Source organism: Pseudonaja textilis, chromosome 8 (assembly GCF_049901715.1).
Source record: "Pseudonaja textilis isolate UNSWEBS1 chromosome 8, rPseTex1.2, whole genome shotgun sequence".
In the NCBI taxonomy this organism is placed as follows: domain Eukaryota; kingdom Metazoa; phylum Chordata; class Lepidosauria; order Squamata; family Elapidae; genus Pseudonaja; species Pseudonaja textilis.
In genome coordinates, this window is record NC_141997.1 from 25,836,388 (window position 1) to 25,858,425 (window position 22,038).

Consider the following 22,038-nt stretch of genomic DNA (forward strand, 5'->3'; position numbering starts at 1 on the left):
TGTGGATGTCTGGAGACAGTTTGGGTCTGTATGGGGACAACAGGCTCAATGGCTGTGAGTATTTGGGCCTTCCAGAGATAAGGTTCTTCCATCTCTAGTTCTGGATGGGGTGGCACTATCTCAGACAGATCCAGTGCACAATCTGGGGAGGTTCCTCCTAGATTCACAGCTCAGTTCTGTCCATTCATGGATTGGGAGGCCCTGCTCACTTTCACCTATATCCTTGTAGCCTCCCACTTAGATTACTGTAATGTGCTCTAGCACAGAGGTCACCAACCTTTTGGACCTCAGGGACCACCAAACTCATAATTTTAAATCCCGCGGACCACTAATATGACTTTTGACTGATGGTGGGAAAGTCGGTCCCATATTCCAGAGCTGCAGTAGTCACAGGACTGGCCCTTTGGTCATCCTGGAGGAGCTGCTCCGGGGTGACCAAAGGGCCAGTCTTGTGACTACTGTAGTTCTGGAATATGGGACCGACTTTCCCACCTACGTCAGCAAGCCACTCCGAGGCGGATTTTCCTCCCCCGCCGTTGGTCTTACCTTCCAGTTCCAGCTTGCTTGACTCTACTCAAGGTAAGGTTTGCGCTCGGCCAAAGGGTGAGGGCCAGCGAGTGGGTGGGCCATTGTAGGCAGTGCAGCCTTGTGTTCCCATATAGCCTGGATTATTGCTTTGGGGGGACATTTCTCTGCAGACCACCAAAATTTTCTCACAGACTACCAGTGGCCCCTGGCCCACCAGTTGGTGACCACTGCTCTTGCATTCAGAAACTTCAATTGCTGGAAAATGTAGCTGTACAGGTAATAAATGGTACCAGCTATACTGTACATGTAGCAACACTACTTTCAGGTGCACTGGCTGCTGGTGTGTTTCAAGATGCTGGTTGTCATCTTTAAAGTCCCAGATGACAAGGGACAGGGTTTCCTGAAGGACCGTCTTTTCCCACAAGTTTCTACTCATCTAGTCAATCCAACTGATTGGTCATGCTGCAGATCCCATCAGTCTTTTTCTGCTGTAGACCTTGCCTTATGAAATATTGTCTCCTGGAGATTACAGTGGTCCCAATCCTATTGGCTTTTCACAAAACTTTAAAAACTTGGCTATATATGGGTTAAGCAATCATTACTTGGCTTTGCTATTACTTGGTTAAACATCACAGCTTCTGTTTATACTTATTTATATTGTGGATTTTTATTGTTTTAATGTTTTTACACCATTTTAATATGTACTTATGAATATTTTAGTTTTAAATGTTTTTACATTGTTTTAATAGTTCTATAAATTTAGAACTAAAAGCCTCCCAGAGATATTTGATTGAGTTGGGTGGCTATAGAAATTAAATAAATAAATAAGCAATATTTCTACAATAAATCTGAAGTATGCGCTATTGTTAAATTCTCATTCTGCAATTATCAGTAGTCAGTATATTCAGATGACCAGCTTTGAGTAAAACACACCATGTAAAACAGTAATGGTTTATAAACCTTGACATAGCAAATAAACCTGCTGAGACAGGTAGAGTTTAATATTTGTAATGGCCTGGGAGACAGACTAGTACAGACTTTCGTATCACAAGGTTCAAACATCAACTACCCAAAACATCAGTTTTACCCTATTTTTCTATAGGTGTAAAAATTTAATTTTGGATTAATAAGTTATGCACTGTTTTGAATATGTTTTTTTCTTAAACAGACCAAAGTTTTGATGCCCTAATACCAATGACAAATGGAGGAAATGAAGAGGATGCTAACAATGTGCATAGAGAGTTTGCTCTTATATCAGGTGGGAGACAAGAGTTTCCTGTTAACCGCAAGATCGTTCACATGATTGAAGAAAAAAAACAGAAGAATGATTCTGTTGAACCCAGAGAGATTGAAATTTACACCGTTTCCGCAATGCAAACCCCTTGTTGTTGCAAGAATCAGTATGCATTTTATCTATAGCTCTATCTTATTGAGTATGTCCAAAGTCTGAAGCTATTTTAATGCTAAAGTATCTTAAAGCTTCCTAACTAGCATGAATATTTGTAGAAGGTGTTTGTAAGATTTTGAAAATGTTGGTTTTGGGTGTAAAATATTGCCAATGTTGAGTTAAATATGCATGCCCTGTGCCTTGATTACAGAGTATTGTTCTTTTTTTTAAAAAAAAAATCTTAATAGCTTAATTAATACAAGTTATTTATTATGATTTAATAAAAAGCTAATTGCACTGCCTACATAGTCATATGACCAGTTTTAGTATCTCAAATAAAGCTCTACAAGTGCTACCAATTTTGTTCCCAAGTTATTCCATATACATTAAAACATTTCCTTTTAGCTTCCTGCTAATTTGAACTGAATTCATTTCAATCATCAATAGTCCAAAATTTCTGTTTGAAAACTAAAGAAAATGCCATCCATATTAATTTCATTTGTAATTAAAATTTACTTTTACTTATCAAGGATGGGTACTTACATTCAGAATACTTTCAGTTCAAAAGAGTTCACTCAAGGCCAAGCTAAACAAGTCAACTCTATGGGTTGTGATCATATATTTGGGGTTTGTTTTTGATTAATTCTAGGTACAAATAGGTAATAAGTGTTTTCATAGTGATTATGCCAGGTGAAGTCTGTTCTCTCCCCACCAATTTAGATTTTTTGGCGGGAAGAATGGAAATCTGGATGGAAAGGGAAAGTATCCACAATTAAATTCATCCAAGATATTCTGATATGGCTGCAAATTGAGCTTGTTTTTCAATCACACCATTGGGAAAAAACTAACTTTTTGTGAAAACTGTGATTACTTTTTTTCTCTTTGGGGTCCATGGAGAAGACTGCACTCTTTGATGGAGTCAATGAAATATAGACACAAGATTCTGAATCACTATTAAAATTGTGGTAGTTAGCATTTTAACAGAACTGAAGTTGATGTATGATTTATCTATAAATTTTAATATTTTTATTTACTAATAATTTTTCCAATTTTATAGTATAAGACTATTATGCAAATTGGATAATTAAGTCATTTTGGTATATAATTGAAGAGATCTGAATGGTAGCTGAGTTAAAAACCCATATGTGGTTACTTAGAAGTAATCAGTGCTCAGCTAAGCCATTCAGGCAGAGAGAACTATATTGCAGATTTTTTAAAATAGAAATTAAGATTTCTACTGTTTTAAAGTAATTTCAATATAATGATTGTTCTCACTTGAAAGGCCTTTATGTTAAGCAAGAATTTTATATAACTGTTGAGGAAAATAACTACTAGTATGTCTGCTGAAAACCTTTCCTACAGCATTTAAAATTTCTTACAACTTAAACATCCAATATATTAAATGTTACTTGTCTGCCAGTTAGTAGAAACTGCTAAATGAACTGGCTTACTGATCCAATAAGAACTATGATTTGTAAATCAAAACAGAATTGTAGTCATGAGAAATCAAAGCAGTAGGCTGGTTGAATAAATTGTGGCCAGTGACATTAAATTGTCCCATTGAGGTAAAACGTTGATATCACGAATTACTTGAAGCTGAAAGTATTGATAAAAGTTAGCACTTTGCAAAAATAAAGCCAAATTCTGCTAAACAAAGAATACCCTTCTTAATAAATAGAACACGACATTTTTTAAAAAATAGTGACTTACCAAAAATAGCACTACTTTTTCTGTACTTTTTATTATTTCTTGCAAGGAGATTTTTTAGGGCTACATTAATATTTTCATGCTCTATTTATGATCTGATCCCATTAAATGTCCAATTTAAAATAAATTATGTCTGTGATATAATTATTGCATTCATGATTGATTTATTGGTGTATATAAATGGCACTTTGGAATATTGCACAGATTGTATTCTAAAAATGGTTTTGTTTTGCTATTTATTTTAAATAAAATTGCTGATAACTCGCTGCATTACCATTCTTGAATTTGTACACTTTTCATAATTGTAGGAATCCAAGAATTTTCATAATTATTGTTTACTATATGCATATTGCAGCCTGAACTTAAAATAACCATACTATTTACAAGTATCTATTAAACCTTATAAAACAAAAGATTTTATAGCATTTAAAATTGCACTTAACATTACAGGTAGTCCTTGAAATACAACAGTAATGGAGTCTGTCCATTACAGTCCTATGTCATGAGGGCTGTAAAACAGGTCAGTCACATGACTGACTTGATTTTATGACCTTTTTTGCAGCAGTCATGAAATAAACCTGCAGTTCACTATGAGTGCAGTTGTGCCCCCCCCCCAAAAAAAAAAAAGGAAGTTCTGGGTTTTAGTAAAAACTGTCCTAAAACATGGTTACATAAACTCGAGGTGGTGCTGACAACCATAAATGGGTCCATCGTGCCAAGCTTGAGTTCAGGCACAGAGGTGACCCAGCAGTAAGAACTTCCAATCTGGATCGTAGGTCCCCTTTTTCAGGTCATCATAACTTCAAACATTCGTGAAGCAACTAGTCCTAAGTCCAGGACTATCTGTGTCTATGACCTTTATCCCCCAAAACTTCTTGCAGCTTTGTATGATGTAATCCATACTAACAATAACTGTTGGAAATATGCAAACCGTTTACCGTAGGCATAGTTAACTTAACACAATCCAATGGTGTCTATGGAGATTCTCAATCATCTAAGTCATGTTTGTCCCAAAGGTGCTTTTTTCAAAAGGCAATGGGACTTTTTTTTTCTTTCTCCGTTGAAAACATTTTGCTTCTCATATAAGAAGCTTCTTCATTTCTTCTGAAGAACTGAAAAAGCTTCTTGGATGAGAAGCGAAATGCACCCCCCCAGCCCCCCTCCCCAAACCCCAAAAAACAAGCAAGTCCAGTTACCTATTGAAAAAGCACCTTTGGGATAAACCCATTGTGTTTGATGGAGTATACTGTTAAACAAGTAGGTATTGCATTATGTCTGGATTAGATTATTTTCTTTTATCAGAGAAACTAAGTCGCTATACAGTTTTCAAAGATTCATCAGATAGAGGTGTCCAGATATATAAAGAATCTGGTTAAGATCTAAAATGTTTGACTTAAAAGATGGCCAATTTATAGATTTTTTTAAAAGAAGCGTAGAGAAGATGGTTTTTATTTTGAGTCAATTTGTGCTTGACAGGTCTATTTTTTAATACAGATATGAATTGCAGTAACTCCATATTGAAAGCATTGGCAAATGGAAATATCATCAATGGACATTTGGACTTCACTTCCCCACCTCAGCTCAATGGATTGAGTTCCAGGCGTGAAGAATGCCTAACATTGATAGTACCTAATGCACTAATCTCTGATCATAACCGTATAATCAGTGATGGCCATAGTGATGAGGAACCATCAAAAGTTCTAAATGCTTCTGATATGTGTGGTTCTTTACATCAGAATGGAAGCCCAAGTAGCCTTGTTTCAAATAGGCCCCCGTGGTTGGATGACCTTGGAGATACGTTGCACTATGGACACTACCATGGTTTTGGGGATACAGCTGAAAGTATTCCTGAACTTAATAGTGTTATTGAGCATTCCAGTTTGATTAAAGTTGCAGAAAAATACGATAATACTGTTTTAGGTACAATGTATCTTTATCATGGTTCCTGAACTATTAAAGACACATTTTCTGGATGTTAATATACTTCGAAATAATAATACAAATAATGGGGTTGGGATGGTAACACCTGAAGATGCAGGATTTTTTTTGTTACATATTATTACTAAAAGCATTTGACACAACAGCCTTATGCTTCTAATTTTGCATGTGTCAGGTTCATGAGTTATATTAATAGCTAATTTTACAATAGAATGTTTTGTTTTTTTATGACAAGGTCTAGTTTTATATTTTTTTATTTGCTCTAAGAACTTTTAGAATGTTTTCACTTTCATCAAACCTTTCTTAAAAAAAAACCCTAAACTGTGTAGATTAGTTCATTTTGATATTAGCAAACTATGGTGTTTTGATTTAACATTTTCTGTTGAGACTATGGTAAGCAATATTGGTGCCAGTTTAGACTATGCAAGGTGTGGGTCGTGGCAGCAAAAATGAGTTTATGTATTTGCTCAGTTTTCAAAAGGAAGTGAATTTTCTTGGATCAAGTTAATAACTGCTTAAACTGAAGTAAAGATGAAGCTTTACATGTTTTAATTCATAATGTCAAAGCTGACATCAGCTTGCCCTACTTTTTGTTAAATGTTAACCTTTTGTATTATAAGAGGGGGGGAAATAGGGTCATATTCTACACCTAACAGAATAAATTTGAAATGCTTTTTGCTCACTACAGGTAAACATCTTACCATAGTTCACAGAATGGCATTTTGACAGTATAAACTATAAAAATTGTTAAAATGTCATGTCAGTAGCTTTCAGCTTTGTTTTATTAAAATGCATGGCTTTACTTTTTAAAACAACATTGCTTTGTAACTTTAAAATATGCATTTCCAGTTAAAAGTAGTAGCCATTTTATTTTTCAGCAAATTCAGTATCCTATATTGATTGAATTTGAAAAGGTCGATTGTATAAATTCTATCTACATGTATACTTCAAAAGCTTTTGTGATTTGCATAAACTCTTGTGATTTGCATAAAATTAAGATGAATGAAGTGCTTAAAAACAAACTGATGTGTCTGTGTTTTGTTTCTAAAGGGACCTTTACAAATTGAATTAGAAAAGAAAACATCGCACTAGATTTTAGCATTTTTGCACAATATCAGTATGTTTATCTGCTTCCTAAATATTTTGAAGTAAAAGTTATAATTGCCTTTCTAAAGAAAAAATCGCCAGCTATTAATATCAAATAAAGCTCTACCTAATCCTTGGTTGTGACACTGAGCTGAAGCTAACCTAATCTAGACAGAAATAGATTGGAGGCCGCTGTGATGAAGGATACTGTATATCCTGTGCATTGGATTGTGGTCTTCTCCCCTCTTCTCCAGTCATGTTAGCTCAGGAATGCTGGGAGTTGAAGTCCACAAGTTTGAAGAGCCTTGCACTAAATGTCAGAATCTTTTGTACATGCTACTCTAATAATTAGGGATGCTCAGCTAATCAACCATAGGAACATTATCATGATTAAAAATAATTTATCTGCAAAGCAATAGATACAAGACCAACAGCCCTCTACAGCTTCCATTAAAGCAGGGGTCCCCAAACTTGGCAACTTTAAGACTTAACGGATGTCAACTCCCAGAAGTCCATAAGTTGCCAAGTTTGGAGACCTTTGCATTAACCTTTCTATTGCTGAGATAGTTGACTGTCAAAACTTTGGTCAAAACTACAAGTATGTTCAGTCATGAAACTCATTGGTTTCTGTAAGCAAAGATGGAACAGAGAAGAGAATACAGTTGTCTCCAATCTCTGGAAGCAGGTGAGATGGCCACTTGGATTAGTGGGAAGGCATGTTTTAAAAAGCAATCATCCAGGCCACGTTTCATGTAAGCAAGTTAGTAATGTGTTATTTTTTAAAATTGCCTTAAAATACATGCTTGACAAAATCATTGATAAGAGGCTATCTAAGGGAAGAAGACTCATTGAGGGTAGAATGGCAGGACAGCCGTGATGAGTTGAGTGGAACTTATACAGCCCAATTTAAAAGGTGAGGGAAAGACATGGGAAAGTAGGCAGGAAGGCTGGCTGTTGAAAATAGGAAACCATTAGGTTACCAAAATGTTTATCAGTATATTTACTGTATTTTTGGATGTATATACTCTGCATGGTTATAAGAAAAAAAACACGATACGATGCAGTACTACAGGCTACTTCTGCTGACTGCTGGCTGACTGCAATTTGGCAATTCAAATCTCACCAGGCTCAAGGTTGAGCCATCCTTCCAAGGTCGGTCAAATGAGGACCCAGATTGTTGGGGGAAATACGCTGACTCTAAACTGCTTAGAGAGGCCTGTAAAGCAGTATATGTCTAAACGCTGTTGCTATTATGTGGCCGTTCAAATTATCCATCTGCTCATTTTAATCCAGCAGAAAGAAAAGGAGGTTCTGAGTTTAAAATGAAAACAATTCATAATCTGGGCTCTTAGTAAAAGAAAACAGATTGATGGGAGGTGTTGAAAAAAGGGGAGCAGATTCAGGTGTGGCAAAATTACTTTCAAATTACAGACTGGTGAACTTACGCTTCTCCAAGCTGCTTTCAGTCTTAAAATTACATGAATATTTTTGAAACTGCTCACTGCGCTGCATAAATAAAAATATGCACTGGCTGGACTTCTCCATCAAATCTATAACTAATGTATTGTCAGAAAAAGGGATTCCTGATTTAGATTTCCAGCAAAGGAAGAATATATGTTACAAAGACGATGGGGACAACCATTGTTGCCCAACAAGAGAACTTGGCAGTATTTTTGATTGGCACGAAACCTCCAAAATAGGCTAGGAGACTCAGCAAGAAGTAAGGGTGTGACCACCCAGAGTCTGAAGAGCTTCAAATGCCACTTGAATTAGGTATCTCAATCAATGCAAGTTCTGGTTTTGTTCTAGGTTTCCATCTTAGTGGAGGAGTGGAGAACTGAAGGTTACGGTAGTTGGGAATACTTGAGCCCATTAGACCACGGGTGTCAAACTCATGTCACAGCAGCATCACATGATGTAACGGGACTTCCCCCCCCCCTCTTTGCTAAACCGGGTGTGGGCGTGACTAGCTGTGATGCATCCAGCCCGCAGGCCAGGAGTTTGAAGCTCTGCACTAGACTAAGAAAATCAAACACCAAAGGAAATCCATGGGCCAGGACCTTGAAAAATATCTCCCTGTAGTTAGTCCCATGCTAAGCTACTCACATTCCATATGATCTCTTCTTTCCTTGGTTTCCCTGTCTTAGCTGAAATTTATTTTCCCAACTTCCCTCAGATTTCTATCATAATTGAGCCAGTTCATGTTTTTATTTCCTGCACGAGGAATATCTTAGATTTACAAATGGTATCTTAGAAACTATAATTCAATAACAGAAAATAATTCTTGCTATACATTTGTATATTGCAGGCTCTGCATTTAATTCATTCTAAAACGCGGTGGAAGGAAGAGCATAATAAAATGATAACAATTATAAAAATTATGAGAAACGTTGTAATATATTTCATCAAAGGAAAGCAACTTCCTTATTCTACACTCCCCCCTAGTGGAATTGAAGAGAAAAATGCAAGCTAGTTTTCTTCTTGCCGATGGAACATATGGTGAGGTGTGCAAAAAGAGGGTCTTGAGGTATTATTGTGTTACAAACAAACCCCATCCTTGTTGCTAGCTGATGGGAAATGAAGTTCAACAGTATCTGGAGAGCTAATTCTTTTCTTGATCTAGCACAAGGATTTCCCACATGGACAAGACTATTAAAACACATTAAGTAATGTCACGTTAACTACAAGTAATCCTTGTTTAAGTAACTAAATTGTTTCTAGCAATTTAGTTGATAATAAAAATGGTTACTAAGTGGAAAAAAGCATGACTGTGACAGTGTATGGAGGCTATTGTGGCTTGGAGGAGATAAAACATGCTGAAGTTGAACCCAAACTATATGAACCATTTTGTTTGTTGAAGTACCCAGGCAGCTCTGTTACTGTCTGTCTTTGGAATGGCACTGCCTGTAAGAGAGCAATGCCAAGACTTGGACATTTTCCTGGATTCTCAACTGCTACAAGATGAGCAGGTGGCAGCAACACTGGTGAAGCTTCTGCCCAGCTAAGTGATGACCAAATTATGGCCCTTCCTGATTCAAGAGATCCTAACTATGCCCCATGTGGACTACTGCAATCTACCCTGCATGAGTTTTAAAGATCAACTGAAGCTATTTGTTGGGCTAGAACCAGTGATGGGATTCAAATTTTTTTACTACCGGTTCTGTGGGCCTGGCTTGGTGGGCATGGTGTGGCTTGGTGGGTGTGGCTTGGTGGGGATGGCAGGGGAAGGATACTGTACAATCTCCATTCCCACACAACTCTAGGGGAAGGATACTGCAAAATCTCCATTATCTCCCCACTCCACCAACCTGCTTTCCAGCTCCGTTCTCCTGTGCAGGGCAACAAAAGAAGACCCAGCTGATCAGGTGGGACTCAGGAGGCAGAGAATAGATGGGGACAGGGCCAGTCAGAGGTGGTGTTCCGAACTACTCAAAATTTCTGCTACCGGTTCTCCAGAACTGGTCAGAACCTGCTGAATACCACCGCTGGCCAGAACACAGTAGCTATGGTGTTGACTTATATGGGAGCCTTACTATTTATTTTATCTTCAGTTCCTTCTCTAATAATTTCTATCAGGGCTTTCTTGCTTGCTTGCTTGCTTGCTTGCTTGTTTGAACAGCTGCTTACAGCATTGGTATTTTCAATGATTCGCCATGATTCTAGGATACCTTTTGTGATCTGTCAATACCAGTACAAACTCTGTTAATGTAGATAATGTAGTTTATGGTTTTTGAATTAATATGCTTCGTTCTAAACTTGTTTTTGTTGCACTGCATTTGTCACTTTTCAGTCAAGTGAAAAACCTGAAGCTTTACACAATTCTTTTCAATTTCAATCACTCTGCACTGATTGTTATCATCAGCAAATCTAGGCACTCACAGTTCATTCCTAACTCCAGATCACGTAAAATTAACTTAAAAAGCACAGCCTTAAAATTGACCTTGCAACAGGGTCAGGGAAGAAGGAACAGTTTGTTCAAATCTCTGTTACAAAAATGTTGATCTGTTCTTGTTTCTTATTCTTCAACCAATTTTCTCAAATGAAAGCATTTCTCCTTTTAGAAAAATTCTGTTGAGTTTGCTTAGGTGTCTGGAGGATGGACTTTATCAAAATCAGCTATCAGAACCACTAAAGCCAGTTGCTTCTCTTCTTAAATCAACAGGCCCTTTAGAAAGTCAGTTACGCCCTGGTTACCTTGTGGCTTGACTGTTGCAATGCACTCTACCTGGGCTGCCTTTGCTGATCACCTGGAAACTCCAACTGGTCGAGAATCAGTGCTGTGGCCAGTGATGGGCAATGCCTCTGAGAGCTGCAGTGGTTGCCTGTTTGCTTCCATTTGTGATTCCAGTTGCTGGCTGTTACCTATAAAGCCCCATGTGGCATAGGGTCTTGTTAGTTGAGGTACTCTTTATGTCCCTAATAGCCACTAGCAGAGTTGTCGCACTATAGGTTCTGAAAGTCTATCAGGAGCTTCTCTGTTGCATTCCTATGGAATGACGTTTCCTCCCAAGATATGGGTGACTCCCACTCTACTGATGTTTTGGAGGCTTGAGGCATTTGGTAATAGAATCAGTTACGAAGAATAATTTTCATTTGCACAAATAGGTAACAAAAGGTAATGTTTATATTTCTAAAAAATAGAAAATACTAATACAACTGCCGTTGAAATATACAGTATGAATGAAAGATAGTGATGCTATTTAGGTTGTGACTAATCTGTGTTACACATAAAGACTGCTTCATTTAAAAAAAAAAGTTTCATTAAGTGCATATTGCATTTTAGGAAAGGCTAAACAAAACCTTAACTTAGATCCAAGCAATAAGATACAAAACCACCTTTAGTCTTTCCAGACCAGAAGATCTATAACCCTTATTGGACAATTCTATATTTTTCAGAGCAAAAGTTAGAAGTATTTTCAAAACAACAACAACCACATTATTGGTAATTGGAAAGAAAAAGAAAAAATCATGAGTAGGTCACTTGAAATGGACTTTGGGAATAAGAAGTGGCAAGGATGGTAATAGAATATGACCCATAGCTGATTTGCAAAATTGAACTTTATGAAATCACAACCTCAGTTAACTGGGTAGTTGTGTATTCTGCTCTAGAAACCTGACTTGAGGGGATACAAATAAGTGGGATATTCTTTTGTCAACCTTGTTCAATTTCCTCCAAAGATCACTATGATCCAGTTCACCTAACTCATTACAGTAGGCTAATATGTGGTTGCTGGAGTTGGAAAGAACACTGTCCTGTGAACACAGCCAATGTGATTACTTTATGTTTCAGGCAGTTGGATTAATTCAGACAACAATGTTTTGATCATGACTTTACTTCCCATACTAGCAATTAACAGCTGAATACAAGTGATACTGTTAGTTTGCTGTCTTTCACTATGAAAAATTCAGGACATATGAAATTACCTAACTAGATTCCACATAAATGCTTAGTTTACGCTATCTCAAGCTTTACTAAGATTTACTAAACCTTAAAATTTACTAAAATTTAAAGTCATGTACGTAATTCATCCATACATTTATGGATATTTCTTGAAGATACCTGGAAGACTTTTTGAATATCTCAATGCTTGGAGATATAATCCTAAGTCTCCTGAAATCTTATTTAATACTGATTTATTAGATATTTTGCACACAAGAGTGGGTAACATACACAAGAAATCCTGCATAATTCTGAAAATGTACAATTTAGGGTAACTGCTGCATATGTACCTTTTCCAAATAATGAGATTGAAAAATGAGTAGATAATAGCTATGTAAAATTATTTTTGTTTTCAATAATTTATTTAGTTTCAGCAATTAATCGCAGTGGCTTGTGAGATTAGAATGCTGAGCGGACAATTAACAGACTCGTGTTTGAGACCCATTGCTGCCATGGGGCAGGGTGAGATCCTGTCACATGCTCCAGCTCCTGCCAACCAGCAGTTCAAAAGCAGTTCAACCGTGAGTAGATAAATGAATATTAATTTGGTTGGCAACTTCACAGGGACGTGAAACGATTCCCTAACTGGGCATCCCATAGGCAACAGTCCTGTCATCCACAAATCGTTTCACCACTTGATGCTTCTGACATGGAAGTATTAGTATTATTCTGGATATGAAAAACAAAGAAATAATGGTATTGCTTTCAGAGTTTAAAAAGGCATAATAAGAACAATACTTGGCTACAATGCATTCAATAACTGAATATTATCAGTTAGATTTAATAGACAACCCTTTAAAATAACAATCATTCAGGTTTATGCTCCAACTATAAACACTAATGTAGAAGAGGAATTTTATGAGTATTATGATCAAGTTCATAAAATTGCTCTCTCAAGATAGTCTGCTTGTGATTTGAGACTGGCAAGACAAATTTGGAAATATTAAAGAGGAAAATGTAATTGGATTGTATGAAACAGAAGACCAGCTAAACAATTGCTGCTATTCCCATTATTTATTCAAGCTAACATTGGCTTCAAACAACCAAAACAATGCTTCTGTATGTGAACATCTCCAGATGGAGTATAAATCAAATTAACTATATTATTTCTAAAAGGAGAAGTTCAATTATAGCATCAAATATATGACCAGCTGCTGGCTGTGAAACTGCTCATATGCAAACTCCAAGCTAGGTTAAAGAAAAAGAAAGATATTTCCCACAGTCTTGAACATATACACATCATTTTCAAGGAGAACATTGGGAATTCGTTTGAAATCCTGGCCCTCATTGACACAGATTTAGAGGAATTATAGAGCAGACTTAAATATATTGTGAAGGATGAAGGTAAAAAAAAGACTGCTTTAAAAAAAGAAAAAAAAGAAAGGAAACTGAATGTCAGAAAAAAAACATGCAAATCACCAAGAAGAGGAAAGCAGCCATGGCCAAGAAAAACAAAAATCTCAGGAAGGAATTGAACAAAGAATTTCGGAGAGCTGTTAGAAAAAACAAGAAGCAGTATTACAACAACATCTGTAAAGACATTGAAGATAAAAATAGACATAGAAGAACAAGGAACGTCTTTCAAAAGTTCTCTGAACTCTGAAGAGGTCCCAACCTTGAATTGGTATGCTAAAGGAGGCCACCACACAAATAGTAACCGATTCAAAGGAGATTAAGCAAAGTTGGAAGAAGAATACTGTAACACTATACAGTAAACATCCAAGATACCTAAGAGCAATGGTGTCAAACTCAATTTCACTGAGGACCGCATCAGGGCTGTAGTTGACTTTGAGGGGCCGTGGCTGACTGGGTGGGTGTGGCCAACTGGGTGGGTGTGGCCAGCTGCACACCACTCCCCAAACTGCTGGCATGTTTCCTCCTTGCACTGGGTAGACTGGGCTGAAGCCAAGTGAACCCGATGTTTCATCTTCACATTGGGTAGACTGGGCCAAAGCAATGCAGGTAGACCAGGCTGAAGCGATGCAGATAGTCCGGGCCAAAGCAATGTGGCCCGGCCCCTTACATTTTCCACAGCAGCCACACAGGCCTTGAGTTTGTCACCCTTGCCTTAGGATATTCCCTAATTATAAAAATCTCTAGTACTAGAAGATGAAGTTCTCACTAGAGGCTCAAGTGATTAGGCTCAAATTATCCTACAGCAGAGACATTATGCAAAGAGCAGTAAAATAGGTGGACTTAGTTACAGTGGCGACAAGCGCACCACTGGACAAACCTGAAAGAGCAAGGGTAGATAGTCACAGAGAAAATTTACTAAAAGCTAGACGTTGACACTGCCATAGCGGCACATGATCAATCAATCATTTTCTTTGAAAGGTCCACATATATGATGCAGTACACATATTTGCAGGAAGAAATGATGAATCAGAACTACTACTTTTAGGACATGGTATGTAATTTATGGCAGTCCAAAGACTGGCTGAGTCAGCTGGAAGTTGTTCTTCAGAAGGAGACTCACGGTTCTCCAATTCTGTGTCATGAGATGGCTGGTTCTGGATTAATGGAGGCAGTTCTCAGGAGGACAGACAAGATTAGAAAAACATTAGCTGTGGGCTTATGAACTTTAATGACATTAGTTTTCCATCATGGAAAATAACAGAAATTGCTATATTGCCCATTAATTAAAAAAGTAGGGGTGGGAGGGACGGGTCAGTGCAGAAGTCATAAGTAAGTTGTCATATTTGTTAAAGGATTGGAGTTGTCTGCTTTTGTGTCTTCTTTGTAACATGTTATTTGCTTTTCCTTTTAACATGTCCTAACAACTTCAGTAAAGGAACTTGTAGAGTTCTTCTACAAGAGGGTACTGAGTTAAATGTTCTAAACACCCATATCAGTAAGTTTTGAATACAGATGATATTTACATCTCTCAATGTTTTATGCAGTTTTAAGTTGCCTTCTATAATTCATGTTTTTGCTGCCATAAAATTTCAACGGGCAATTACATGTGTCCCTAATAAAGAGAAATAGAACATTAAGCATGACAGCCCTTGATAAATTGTTAAGCGTCTGTGCCGCACATTTTCAAAGAAACATGGCATTTTTAAAATTAACTTGAAGCTAAATTTGTATGCTACCCAATGAAAGTTAGATAGCAAGTCCGATGATCTGATTTTCTTTATTGAGCCATGCCTTCAGCCATGAAACCTCCCAAGTGTGAAGAAGATTACCTACAAAGGAAGACTGGGCCCCAGAGCTTCAAAAGAGCAATGATGTGTTGCTGTTGTATATCAAGCGGAGGTTTTGTATTTTAATTTCGTCATCCAAAAAACATTGGTCATTCCAGAGTTCCGTAACATGCAGTTTTAGCACTGGTAAATAAGCTATGCATAATAATGGATAAAAGGATTTTACAAATATGCTAGAAAGCACTTTTCTATACTTGCATGTATTTTGCTGAAACAACCACAGTGGAAGCACTTGACAAAAAGACAAAATACTTAGATGGTCAATAGTGTCCTAGCACAGAGATGAAAAAATGGAGATTGATTAATTCAGCTTGTGAGTGTTTAATTCTCAAAAGTGGTAGGTCCAAGGACAACTCAAAATCTCGTCACAGCAATTCATATTAGAGAAGGTTTTCAATCCCATCCCTTTGCAGTTACTTCTGCTGTCATTTCCTACTTATGTGATGTTCTGCTCTACTAGGATGTCTCCAATAAATTGGTCATAAATCAAATGTCATCAGGATCCATGTCCACATAGCATATACAATACTGTGTGTGCTTCCCCCGCCACTATTAATATGGGGCTTTTACTCTTTGTGTATGGATAATGTTCTTGTGTCCTTGTTTACTCATTTCTCACAAACTCTCTAATAGAATCCATAGTCCACAGAATAGTATCCCGGTGAAACCATATGTTTGCCACAGGGACTTTTCCTGTGATGATCAAGTGTGTGTGTTTCTCAAAGATTGCTGAGAATGCCCACTAAGTTTATTGCTCTTGACCTGCAGTGCAGTGATTATAGGACTAATGGTGATATCAGTAGAGGTCAAACCCTTTATTCCTAAGGTCAGTTACAAGAATGGTGTAACATCAACAATTTATTTGAAAGGCAGTTTAAATAAAAACAACTACAATTGTATCAATAAAATAATGAGTTATTGGAAGAAATCTAAAAAGGCAACTAATTGACTAAGTTTCTAAAACTATTAGGCAAATGGCTAGGAAACTGCTAAGATAGAGATGTTATTTACATTGAAATGTAATAGTTAATCATTTTTAAGTTAAGAATCAGTTGTAAGTTTAAATCAATACACATTGAACTGATATAGTTGTCGACAAAAAATAACATAACTATTTTTAAATGTTTTCCTATAATATCCACAAAAAAAAGTCGTAAAACAAGAATGATGCAATCTTTCTGCCAGAGTTACTGGGAGTCAGGCGGTATAAATTTAAATAATAATAATACAGTAATGAAAAAAACCAGTTTGGTCTAGTGGTTTAGGTACTTGCCTAGAAACCGGGAAACTGGGCCAGGGGTGGGATCTGACCAGTGTAACTACCGGTTTGGTGATTTTTACGTTTTTCTGTGCTCGTGTGTATATCGTCGTCAGCTAGCTGCCTGGACAGCTGAGCAGTGCTGCACAAGGGTGCACAGCGGTTGAAAAAGCCCTTTTTTCCTGCTTTTTCAACTGCAGCTGTGTCACGAAAAGCAGCTGCGGTTGAAAAAGCAGGAAATAAAGATCAGATAAGAGCCCAGGTGGACGGGTGGGCCAAAACAGCAGCAGACATAGAACTGGTTCTATGTCTGCTCTCTGTCTACTGCTCTTCAGAGCAACCGGTTCTACAAAGGTGGACAGAACCAGTAGAATCCCACCCCTGAACTGGGCCTTCCTTAGGTATGAAAGTTAGCTGAGTGACTTTGGAGCAGTCAGATTCTCAAACACCCATTTCATAGGATTGTTGTTGTCAGGAAAATAAGAGGCAGGAGTAAGAGATATGGTCACTGCCTTGAGAATAGCTAGATGGTTATTTTATAGTTATTTAATATTTTAAAATTCCCTTTTCATCCCTATGAGTGATATGTGTCTTCCTCAAATTCAGGTCCTCTACTAGAGGCCTGGCAGTTTGAAGGTTCTGTGCAGTATCTTAACTGTTTCTAGTAGTAAACTCATTTGGCAGAGAGTTCTGATACTGTTCCTGGGATCTGTTGGAGCAACTCCCCTACTTAAAAGTCACTGCTCCAAGTGCTCTTTACCATCACTGGGACAACTTTGGTCTTCACATTCCACATCCTCTCCATTCACATCATCCAGTTCCTCCTTCAGGTCTTGATACTTCTCTGTCTTCTCATACTCCTTCTTCTGGATGTTGTTGTCCCTTGTCACTGTTACATCTATCACCACAGCTGTCTTCTGTCCTTGTCTACTATCACAAAGTCTGGTTGATTGGCCAGTACTTACCTGTTCATCTGGATCTGGAAGTCCCAAAGGATTTTAGCCTTCTTATTCTCCATGACCTTCTGTGGAATCTTCCGTCTGGACTTGACAGGATCTTAACCCATATACCGTGCAGATGTTCCTGTACATAACACCAGCTATTTAGTTGTCATTCAATGTACGCTGTTCCTGCCTGTATCTTATACCCTGCCACTACGTATTGAACTATCTCTAAGGCATTTCTACAAAATCTGTACATTGGATCCTGTCTAGTGTGGTAGACCCTTGCTTCTATGGATCTGGTGCTTAGTGCTTGTTCTTGTGCTGCTACAATGCCTCTACGCTGTCCAGCCCTTTCGGCCACTGGTAGGACTTCCCAATGTCCAGCATACTAGCTATCTGTTGATGGTCCATTCCACACAAGGCTGTCTCTTGCTATGGCACTTCCTCTGCTTGATCTTCCCCACTTCTTTTCTGTCGCCTCAGGCATTCTCTCAACACTCATCCTTGTGTGCCATTTTACTGATGTACTCCTGGATGCCCTGGGTTTCATCCAAACAGTGGCTTCAAGGCTCCAGAATCTCCACTTGCTCTCTTTCCAACTTATGTAGTCTCATGGTATTGAACGTGAGGCAGAAACTTCCAAACACCGTGATGAGCTTCCAGGGTTTTATATCAGTGTTTCTATGCCCTCTTTTGGCCAGCATACTATTCTGGCAGGTTGCCTGATTACTGGCAGGACATACATGTTGATGGTGCAAATCTTTGTTCTTCCCATTGGACTGACTCTTCAGGACCTGCCTTATCTTGTGGTGCTACTTGGATGTTATTGACTTCCTTGCCCCCTCACTAATGTTCCCCTGAAACTGTGGGACACCAACGTATTTGTAGCTGATCTGTATGTTGCTTTGCAGCCCACTGACTGTAGGTAGGAAGTTGTGTGTATGTGTGTATTTAAAAGTGGATAAATATTATAATATAATAATGCAAACTCCTGGAGAATACCAATGGCGACCAAGCAAAATTTAGTTATATTCCTGAAAGTTTTGAGGATTTTGAGATATTGTTTTTACAAAATTGGGAAAAAGAGGATTGATTTTGCTGTGCTTGGCAATTAAAAGAGATGTGATTACATCTTTGCATCAATTAGAGTAAAAAGAGTAATGAAGGAAACTGTATGCTATTTTGTGGATTTCTCCCTGCTGATATAGACATATACAGTTTTGTATGGGCATTCCACTTGCTTTTTAATATTCTAGAATTGTTAAAAACAAGATATCAGTTCTGACTAATCTAAAAGCTGATGTCAGCTTTGGAAGCCATATTGAGATGCGATGCTCCCACACTGCCACAAGCCTGAGAAACTGGGAGGGTGGGATTCAGTTGAGTATCTCCAAGTAGACAAAATAAAATTCTTTTGTTGCTTCAAGGTAATTGAGTATGGTGCAGAATGAAATAAGGATCTTACTTTAGGAAGGATCGTGATTGGGCCATGTGATGTGATGACGGCCAGGGAGGGATTTGTAGTTTTGAATATTTCAAGGAAGCCCAAAAACTTTCAGATTCGGGATTCCACAGATGTGTCAGTTTCTATCCAAATAAAGGTATCTTTGAGATATGTCTGTCTCAGAGCTATTGATTGGAATGGAGGTTTGCTGGAACGCTGACAGCTGATATGTGTTTTGGGCACAGGCTGTTACCTGGCTGCTAAGAATGGTCTCTCTACATACCTACATGATTGATTTTTGAAGTAAAGGCTAGTTTCTTCTGTAGATCAAGATTGAGAATATACTGTTTGTCTCTGACTGAGTTTAGCACTTAAGATAAAATATTTTGTTGAGTATCTGCAAAATCTTAGATTGGAAAATATTTCAATTAGCTTTATGGGAATCGAATTATCCTGCTGGATCAAGACAAAGGGTTTTAAATTAAAACAAAAAACAAAAGAACAAATCCTGTATTTAATCTAGCAGAATTGCTTTTAGGCCAATAGTGAAATTAAATTTGCTTCTAGTGTTAATAAGAAATTGGGAACGCATCTGAGCATGCACTGCATGTACCTTTGGAATTTGATTGCACAGTTGCTACAATGAAATGCACCAGAGAAGCAAGCTTTCCTGGATGGGCAGAGAAGCAAAAGAGCGTGAAGGTCAAGAAAAAATTCCTTTGGTAAACATACAGAAGACTGTGATCCAAGGAATCAAGACAGTGAAGAAACTTCAGTGCCAATGGAAACAGGAATCCATGATAATCTAGACCAGGGGTCACCAACCTTTTGGACCTCACGGACCACCAATCTCATAATTTTAAATTCCACAGACCACTAGTATGAATTTTGACTAATGGTGGCTTGCTGACGTTTTCCCAGGGTCTCTGCAGAAAGCAGCAGAGACCCTGGGAAAATCCCTAAAAAAGTCTGCAGGAAATTCCCCACACCGTTTTCCTACTGATCGATCATTCTTTATTTGGGATTGCAGGATACTATCTCCAGCTCCGTTCTCGGGGGGTTAGGGGGGGTGGGGAGAGACTTTTGGCTTCATGCAAGGAAGCAGCAGAAGTCTTTCTTTCTCTTCCTCAAACTCGGCCAGAAATGAGTTTTTGCGCAGCCTCTTGGAGCAGGATGCCTTGCAGGGTCCCAAAGACTCATTTCTAGTGGAGTTTGGGGAGAGAAAGAAAGACTTTTGCTGCTTTCCTTGCATGCAGCCAAAAGGAGGAGGAGGAGGAGGAGGAGGAGGAGGAGGAGGAGGAGGAGGAGGAGGAGGAGGAGAAGAAGAAGAAGAAGAAGAAGAAGAAGAAGAAGAAGAAGAAGAAGAAGAAGAAGAAGAAGAAGAAGAAGAAGAAGAAGAAGAAGAAGAAGAAGAAGAAGAAGAAAGAAGCAGAAAGAAGCAGCCAGGCCCTTCCTCCCCTCCCTTCCCGCAGGCCCTTCCCCCTCCCCTCACTACCTCGTGTTGTTCGCAATGCAAGTGATGCAAGCCTTGTGTTCCTGTGGGCCATGTGGGTGTCACAGCCTTGTGTTCCTGTGTAGCCTGGATTAATTGCTTTGGGGGTGACAATTCTCTGCGGACCACCAAAATTTCCTCACGGACCACCAGTGGTCCCCGGCCCACTGGTTGGCGACCACTGATCTAGACCAGGGCTATCAAACACATGGCCTGCAGGCCAGATGCGTCACGTGCTCAACCTCAGCAACTTTGAGAGGTGAGGACTTCAGCTTCCCAGAATTCTCAGTATTGAAGTTCACATCTTTTAAAGTTGCTGAAATTGAGAAACACAGTTCTAGAGGACAACTACCAGTCACCTGAGAAAACCATGCCACAGAACATTGGGTCAGCAAAATCGAAAAACCACTCAGAGAAAGAAAGGGTATGTGACAGTGTTAAGTGTTTCTCCGTGAAGGGGAACTGAACAGTTATACTGTATGCAGACTCAATATGATGTTGTGCCTTTACCAGGGATGGGATGCTACCAGTTCTGCCTGGTTCTATAGAGCCGGTAGCTTTGAAGAGCAGCAGACACTGAACCAGTTCTGTGTTTGCTGCTGCTTGGCCCACCCACCCGCCTGGGCTCTTACCTGTCCTTTATTTCCTGCTTTTTCAACCTCAGCTGTGCTTTGCACAGCACAGCTGAGGTTGAAAAAGCAGGGAAAGAGGCTTTTCAAATGCTGCATACTTGCGCACGGCGCCTTTCAGCTGTCCGTGCGGCATAGCCTGTTCCATATTAACATACTTGGAGGACCCCCTCTGATTGGCCCAGGGAGAGCTGTCTGGATTGGTCACTGAGAATCGCCCGCAATTGGCCGGTCCGATCGCGGGAGATTCAAAGAACTATCATTGGCTGGCGAGCCACGGGGAATCCCCATAAGAAGGGCTTCCGCGGCTCCGAGGTTCAGCACAGATCTATACATTAAATAAAGAGCTGAAAAGTCACACTGGTCTCGAGTCTCTTTCCCGCGATCGAACACTGGCGACGAAGGGGGGATACTGAGACAAAGAGACCAGTTGAGCACGTGGCAACCAGAGCTGAACAACCGACGAGATGGCCAGCAGCAACTCACCACCCGCACCATTCGACCAGATGGGAGAGGACTGGGAATCGTATATCGATCGGTTCCTCATGTTCCTCGAGAGCAACAACCTGAAAGATGCCAATGACCAAAGAAAGAGAGAAAGAGAGCTGTGTTCCTGACACACTGCGAGCCCGCAGTGTTCAAGATGGCCAAGGCGCTGGCCAAGCCCCAGGACGTGAAGGAGATGGCATGGACAGAGGGGTGTTCCATATTAACATACTTGGAGGACCCCCTCTCTGATTGGCCCAGGGAGACCTGTCCGGATTGGTCACTGAGAATTGCGATTGGTCGGTCTGATCACGGGAGATTCAAAGAACTGTCCTTGGCTGGCGAGCCGCGGGGAATCCCCATAAGAAGGGCTGCCGTGGCTCCGAGGTTCAGCACAGATCTATACATTAAATAAAGAGCTGAAAAGTCACACTGGTCTCAAGTCTGTTTCCCGCGATCGAACATAGCCTAAGGTTGTTTACACAAAAGCTCAGAA

The 22,038-nt window shown here is 39.0% G+C and overlaps 1 protein-coding gene across 1 annotated transcript in view; it reads left to right on the forward strand.

Moving 5' to 3' along the window:
- Window positions 1-6,582, forward strand: part of ANKRD10 (ankyrin repeat domain 10) — a 32,052-nt gene extending 25,470 nt beyond the window's left edge. The window contains exons 5-6 of the mRNA XM_026708393.2: window positions 1,697-1,786; window positions 5,117-6,582. Coding sequence (XP_026564178.1) covers window positions 1,697-1,786; window positions 5,117-5,571 — 545 coding nt within the window. The 3' untranslated portion in view covers window positions 5,572-6,582. The remainder of the gene's footprint in view (window positions 1-1,696; window positions 1,787-5,116) is intronic.
- The last annotated feature ends 15,456 nt before the right edge of the window (window positions 6,583-22,038 follow it).